General features: G+C 44.3%; 1 protein-coding gene across 2 annotated transcripts; it reads right to left on the bottom strand.

The window, feature by feature from the left end:
- Window positions 1-852: 852 nt before the first annotated feature.
- Window positions 853-7808, bottom strand: rrp36 (ribosomal RNA processing 36). 2 transcript variants are annotated; one of them, XM_084465839.1, is made up of 8 exons: window positions 7573-7808; window positions 7028-7491; window positions 6518-6653; window positions 5764-5830; window positions 4586-4690; window positions 4232-4306; window positions 3909-4026; window positions 853-1299 (listed from the first exon to the last, which is right to left on the bottom strand). In XM_084465839.1, exons 2-8 carry the CDS (start codon window positions 7449-7451, stop codon window positions 1148-1150), a joined length of 1077 nt encoding a protein of 358 aa, XP_084321965.1. In that variant the 5' UTR covers window positions 7452-7491; window positions 7573-7808; the 3' UTR covers window positions 853-1147. The 2 variants fall into 2 exon arrangements, with proteins under 2 accessions (XP_084321965.1, XP_084321964.1); XM_084465838.1 differs by having other exon boundaries at window positions 7611-7808.
- Window positions 7809-7947: the final 139 nt, after the last annotated feature.

Below are 7947 nucleotides of genomic sequence, written 5' to 3'. Positions count from 1 at the left end.
AATGTTATGGTATAAAGCTGAAGCTCCTCCTTCTGGACCCACAGACCCAGCCGTCCATGAAGTTCCAAACAGGAGGTCACATTCAGATGGTCCAGGGAACACACTGAAAGCCTTGCACACGCAAACACTGCACCCACACACACTGTGTGTAACGTGTGTGAGGTGCAGAGGTCTCCAGAGTGCTTCACTCTAATGAAAAGACCCACACCCCTGGCCACCTCTGTTGCCACGGTGACCATTAGTGCGGTGCGTCCTGTGTCCTCCTCAGGGAAACGCCCACTGAAGAAGACTCACACGGGGAGAGCCCCCCCACCCCCCCCGCAGGCTGGAGTGGATGTCTTCACACAACAATATGGCCCATTGTTTCTCTCGTGAGGGGGGCGTGTCCCCGGGCAATGGGGGGCGTGGGATGGTGTGAAGAGGGCGTGTCCTGGGGGGCAGGGCTCCAGTGTGCGTCTATAGGACAAGGGTTTTTTAATGGAGTGCTGAATGGTGGCTGAGCAGTGCAGGACAGCCCCCTCCCTCACCCACTTGGTGGAGCTGCAGCTCGTTACCTCCAGCTCGTTACCAGCTGGAGGTAACGAGCTAGTCGCTAGCTAGTGGATGCCAGAAGATAAATGGTTTGGTACTATATTGGTAGCCCCTTACCAGTTAGCGCAACCTGGGTGCATTAGAGGGCGGGGGGGGGGGCTGCATTATATGGGAGTGGGTCGGGGGGGGGGGGGCTTCATTAGAAGGGAGTGGGGGAATGTCACCTTTCAAGATCTTTTCAGCCCTGAATGCACACACACACACACTGATTCATACACCAAAACATATTACTACATAGACAAAACACACACACAAATTAGGTACTTTTATAAATTTATTTGAAAAATGAATTTAATAAAATGAAGTGTAACATGAACAACTGACCCGTTTCAAACGGAGTACCAGAAGTTTGTTCACCTTCACATCTGGATTGCAGCAAAACACACACATAAAGGTCTGGGGTTTGTAGTTCTGGTGGGGCTTGGGTTTGTAGTTCTGGGGTTTTCTTGGGGTTCAGATGTTTCTAGTTCTGGTTTAACTAGGGATTCTGGTGTTCGTAGTTCAGAATCCTTGGTTAAACCAACTAGGGATTCTGGTGATTGAAGTTCTGGTGTGACTAGGGATCTTGGTTTCTGTAGTTCTGGTAGGGCAGCTTCTTGCGGTCCTTGGTGGCGTTCCGCTTCCTCTTCTTGGTCAGGAAGTTCTCCAGCTTGCCGCTCCTCTTCAGCTGCTCGTACTTCTCCGCTAGCTGCAGCTTGTTCTGCTCACCTGCGGGGGGTACAGAGAGGTCAGAACATACAGCCCTCAGCCTCTACCACAATGCCCTCAGCCTCCCTCACATAGGCCTCCAGCCTCAACCATATGTGACGGGTCATAGAATCCAGGGACACACGCCGCGAAGACAACATTTGCGGAAATTAACAAAGAAGCGATTTTTTTCAAAATAAGAATCTGTTAGTTGAGATCACGGAGAAGCCACTCCATGTTTCAGATAACAGTATTGGTTTCTTTAAAAGTATACATTTTGTGTTTGAAATCGGGTGTAGTTTCAGGAATTCTCGCACTTTGTAGGGGCGTGTGCGGCGATACAGTTAATTTCCATACTCGGCATTCCGTTGGTCATTCGTGTTCTTTTGTTCTCGTCTCTGCCTATCAGCTGCATGTCAGAAGCGAACCGCATGGCTACTTCCGTAACTTCGACTGCAAGTGTTACACAAGAAGGAAGGAGAACTCTCTCCATGGGACACAATCGTGTAGCCACAAACTTTCTCCAGAGCTTATGTACAGCATACGGATGGATTCTTTAGCTGCAGAAAGAGAGTGGCAGGACATGCAAATAATTGGACATCTCGAGGCAAACAGACGCACAGTCCTCACTTCGGAGCTGACTACATCCAGACACAAGGTCCAGACAAAGAGAAAGCGTGCCCGGACCACTTATTTCATTGGAGGCAACGATGTCTGCAAGAATACTTTTCTTATGGGGTGAGTTTCCATAAACATCCAAGTTATACATTTGCGTTATCTCATGTTTTTCCATGTTTATACCTTTCTATACCTACCTATTGTTATTAGCTAGCTCAGTACTGTCGTTTTAATTGTAATCATTAGCATCATATCACTTGCCAAAAACCCCCATTACTATAATGAGGTTTTGGATGGTAATGTGAACATCTGCTATTAATTTGAATAATGCTTGAATTGACTGGTGCTAATTACTTAGCCTACTAGATGATTGTTTTGATGAATACATAGTCAGGTGCCAACCTGCCTGTTAGCATTGCTTGACTGTGATGCTAATGATTTAGCAACTAGCCTACTTGAGAAGCAGTTTGGATGAAAACATTCTGAGCTAGGTGACAAGATGCCTGTCAGCATGACCCATGATGTGAAACTCCTTTATTATCCTTTTTTCAGCATTGGTAAAGACACCCTGGCTGATATAGTCAAACACTTTGAGGAGAATGGGGCAAGACCACGGTTAAGGAAGAAGCATTCACAGCCACGTCCACCAGCCAAGTTCATCAACCCCAAAGGCCACAGCACAGAAGAGTCCACAGAAGAGGATGCAAATGTGATATCATAATTGGACTCTCCTTCACATCCTCTCCACAATGTAATTGGACTCTCCTTCACACCCTCTCCACAATGCACTGATCATACACTGGAGCAACAGACTGATCCATCCACACTGCACTTCTACACAATACAAACTGTCTTCTAGCACTATTGTCTACTTGCACTATTTACTATTTATATCACTACATACTTTAAGACTGGAACTGACTGCTATTCACTGTACTTACTTTCGGCACTGTCAATGTCACAAAGACCTTTGTCTTATGCTGCTATTACCAACTGCATCTTTGCACTACCGTAACCAATCCCATGCAAAAACTATACTGTGTCACTCATACAGAGTTTACAAATACTGCCTATTTATCTTTCATATATCTTACAATTCAATTTACTGTTGTGTACTTTTAATAATGTGTAATTTAAATCTTTAGTATTAGGAAATGTCTTGACATGTGAAGTAATTGAAAATAAAGCCACTTTGACTTTGATTTGATTCCTGTTATAGGAGGGAAAGAATTAAGGGTTGAGCTAAAATGTCTGCATACTGTTATTATTCTGTCATTTATGCTTTACAGAGTGTTATACAGATGTGGTTGTAGATGTGGTTTATACTTTGGATTATAGCACAAGGGAGTAACATCTTATCCTGTGCATTATTGAATGATATTCAGGGCCTTTTTGTAATAAAAACCATTTCCATTTTAACAAAGTACCTTCTAATTCTGATCAGTCCACTAAAAGGAAAATAACACCACATCAACATTAATGACTGCTTTTGATAACCATTGTTCAAACCACTTCCTGCCCTGCCAGACCACTGACAGTCTGTGACAGGGGGTATGGCTTATCTAAATGAGATGCAAATGAGCACCGTTGTGCTCCCCAGCCAGGTGAGAGAGAGGTGAAAACTGAATCTTTGGAAGGCTTTTTCTCCCTTTCAGCTTTTATGATTTGTCTACATTCAAATGGCCACAACTTATTCAAATATTATCGGATTTCCATGTGTTACACATTGTTGTAAAGCTTAGAAACTACACTTTCAGAATATGTGACTCAAGATAACTCAAAATTCCCCAGGGACTACTTGTGCCCCTGGTTTCTATGGCCTGTCACATATAGCCTCAAAGGTATAACCCCCCAGCCTCTGTATAGCCCTCCAGACCCAAACGAAGACAGTGTGTACACCATGGGGGCTTGTCTGTGTGGGCATCCTCTCAGTGGGCGTGGCCTGTGTGTGGTCATGGCCAGTGTGTAGGCGTGGCCTGTGTATAGGCGTGGCCTGTGTGGGCTCCACCTACCCTTGTTGAGGAAGAAGGGCTGCAGGCCCTGCGCCGCCTGCTCCTTCTGCTTCCTCTTGAACTCCAGCTCCTTCTCCCTCTGTGCCTCCTGGTTCCTTCTCGACCGCTCCTGGTTCTCCTGCAAAACACAGTCACGTGATCAACACACATGTCACGTGATCCACACACACACACACCATCACCAGAAGTGGTTTATGAACAATAAAATGTAAGACTTATAGATGAGGAACCCCAGATAGACAAGATGTGATGTATGAGTCAGCTCAAGACAGGATGTGATGTATGAGACTGGATGTGATGTATGAGACAGGATGTGACCCCACCATCCTCAGCACCAGGGTCTTCAGCTCCTCCTTCTTGGAGGAGCGCTTAGACTTCTTCATCATCTTCTTTACCTCCTGAGGATGAAGGAGGACACACACACAGATTGAAACAGGTTTGTTCATTTTCATTACTCGTTGCCAGACCCTACAGATTTCTAGATGTGGGTCTGGATTTCCAGGCCACGTCCCGACAACAACACAGAGCGAATGTAAAGCAGCGATGCTGTGGTTTGTGTTACTAGAAACCCATCTCAATAGCAGTTTGTGGAGTCTGAGGGTTAGTGGACATTCTACAGATTCCACTCTGGACTGTGACTTCTTAAACTGGTTTGTACTGGTTGCGTCCTCACAAACCTCCTTCTCGGAGCTTCTGATGTCATTGATGAAGCGATACGTTTTGTCAAAGATCTCCGGCTTGTATTCTCCTGAGAGGTCGTCGAAGCGAGGGTCTCGTCTCACCTACACAACACACCAATACACCAGGTCTTATTAGGACACAACACACCAATACACCAGGTCTTATTAGGACACAACACAACAATACACCAGGTCTTATTAGGACACAACACACCAATACACCAGGTCTTATTAGGACACAACACACCAATACACCAGGTCTTATTAGGACACAACACAACAATACACCAGGTCTTATTAGGACACAACACAACAATACACCAGGTCTTATTAGGACACAACACAACAATATACCAGTGGGGTATACTACGAACCTCTCTGAACATACCCAGGCTTTCTTGGGAAAACCTGGATCAACAGAGACGCAACTCGCGATCAGAGTTAAATGGTACTACGACGCTCACTTAGGATTCGATTAGTCGAGCCAGGTTTTCTGCTTTAGGTTCAACACGCGTTCATGTGAAAGGGGCGTTTATCGTGTCATTTTACTCACCTTTACAAAATGGATAGAGCAAGAGCAGTCTATTTCACTCAAGAGGAACAGATAGTGATAATTAACTCCTATGAGGAGTTCAAAAATCAGATAAGAGCTAGGGGCAACACAATTGCACATACTGGCTAGGGAGGCGTGCTGGCTGATCGTGTAAATACATATAAGTGAAAGGATTCTGCATATAGTCTATAAAATAACTAAAATAACTAACTACCATGGTGATACAGCGACGCTAAAAGAGATCGACTTTCGTATCCCAGCTAACCTAGGCTTTGAGCGCAACATACCTCGCTAACCCACTAATCGAGGTTCGTAGTATACCCCACAGGTCTTATTAGGACACAACACAACAATACACACATCATTACGACCATTGCTACAATATCATATATAGGAGTTAATATAATGATTGAAAAGCTGATTATACAATATTAAAAAGGTAGAATTATTAATATATTAGTAGTTATTTATATTATAATATTAATGATTTTAAACAATTTTATTATACTATAATATGGTAGTTATAGTCATAATATACAAGGGAAACATGGACTGACCAGGCTTCTGTATTACCGGGCAGATCTCAAATTCCTGAATGGAAGACAAGCTTTAGAACACTCACACTCTTCTTTACTGCAACCACCTCCCTCAAGAACGGAACATATTTCTTGGAGGAAATCTCTATGGGCCTGGAACACAAGAACACAGGACAGTCCAGTGGTCAGCACGTTCTCTATGGTTCTAAAGCTCAAGAACACAGGACAGGACAGTCCAGTGGTCAGCACGTTCTCTATGGTTCTAAAGCTCAAGAACACAGGACAGTGGTCTATTGGTCAGGACTCAGGACGTTCTCTATGGCTCTAAAGCTCAAGAACATAGGACAGTGGTCTAGTGGTAAGGGTTTACCTTTACATGCTAAGTTACTCAAATAACTAGGTCTGATGGATAGTGGATGGTTAGTGCACATAGTTACACTAACTAGACCTTCAGTGACTACATATAAAAGTTATGAAACAGTTTACGCGGCAATGTGAAACAGGGTTTGTTTCCATGGATATATCTAACAGGGTAAGTTTCCATGGAGATATCAAACAGGGTAAGTTTCCATGGAGATATCAAACAGGGTCAGTTTCCATGGAGATATCAAACAGGGTTATTTTCCATGACGTTATGAAACAAGCTTAGTTTTGGTTGGTTCATGTATATTTGTAGTCCGCAATGCTATGCTGCCCCCTTGTGTAAAGGGTAAGGTGACATCCAAGTACACATGCAGGCCGCTCTGCAAAGACGCAGATGCATTGTGTCTCTGAGTTTGGATCCTTGCGACCGTGGGGTGTGCAGAAGTGTGGATACAGCTTCAGTGGGTCAAAGGTCACCTATTCTTGTTGAGGCGTTTCTCTCCTCTGCGGGCCCGCGGACCATCGGTGGAGCCGTGAGCGATCTTCTTGTAGGCCTTCATCCCAACCTTCTGCTGCAGCTTCAGGATCTCCTCAAACGACATGGTGGACAGCTCTGGAAGGCAGGGGACCGTTCAGAGGACCATAGCACGAGTTCTAGAGGTCATGGTTTGGAACCACATCGTTGACTGAACGCACTTATGGAAATAAAAAATATTTTGGCCACAGGCGGTGATGAGAAAATAGTTCATGTTTAAGTTCTGCGATAAAACCATGAGTCATGTCACCTCCTTTACAAAAGTGTGTTGTGAACATATTACGGACATATTACGCTGTAATGTGTCAGCTCACGTCCCACCTGGGATAAAGTACAGCTTAATTATCTTAAATAATAAAATAGTATATTTATAAATAAATAAATAAATAAGTAAATATATAACTTCTAAATAGCAGATGCATTTAACCGTCTTGAGCAAGACCTTAGCTCACCTTTCTTCACATCTTTTTCAGTGTCCAACTCCTTCGTCTCTCCACTTTCATCATCTCCATCCGAGCTCTCACTCTCATCATCATCATCATCATCTTCATCACTACCTTCTCCCTGCTCCTCCTCATCACTATCTTCTCCCCGCTCCTCCTCCTCCTCTTTATCACTTCCTTCTCCCCGGTCCTCCTCTTCTTCATCACTACCTTCTCCACTCTCCTCCTCACCACTAGATGCGCTACCTTCATCACCCTCCTCTTCCTCCCTCACAGCCGTCCTGTTCTTGGTCAGAAGCGCGAAGTTTGCTTCCATGTCGACATCAGACTCTTCCTCGCTGTCGCCTGAGAACGCCGTCTCCTCCATCTTCTTCCTCACAATGTTACTTTTATCGCCACTTTTCAGCTTCGCTTTCTTGGGTATGCTGGTCATGATTATTATTTATAACAACCGACAACTTCTCCGGGATGGTCTAAGGATTAAACGACAACATAAAGAATCAATCAACTCAACAGTGTGAATACATGGGTTTTACTATTAAAGCGAGTCTTACCGCAACACTAAAGCAGCTCCATGTAGTATCGATCTCACCTGGTTAGCGACTGGCTTTAAGGTTTGAGTCCATCGCGCATCAAAAATCGGCAGAATAACCTAACACAATAAACCACTAGAGCTCCGTGGGCTTAAGAACTATAACTTAAAATGAGTTAATTTCATATAAATAAATGAAAATACCAAAACTTAAATGTAAAGCTCTTCTTCCAACATGTGGGACCTTGTTTTCCTTCATTTCCGGGAAGCCGGTGGGCAGCTGATCCTCTGAGGCGGGTGCTGCCGTCTAGCGGTCACCCGCGGCAGCACTGCGACGCTTCTTGTTTAATCACTCATAAGATAAGATGTACTTTACTGGCGTGTCTTATATTATCTG

The sequence above is a fragment of the Micromesistius poutassou genome (assembly GCF_964030765.1).
Source record: "Micromesistius poutassou genome assembly, chromosome: 3".
NCBI classification, from domain to species: Eukaryota; Metazoa; Chordata; class Actinopteri; order Gadiformes; family Gadidae; genus Micromesistius; species Micromesistius poutassou.
This window is presented reverse-complemented; position numbering and strand designations above follow the sequence as displayed.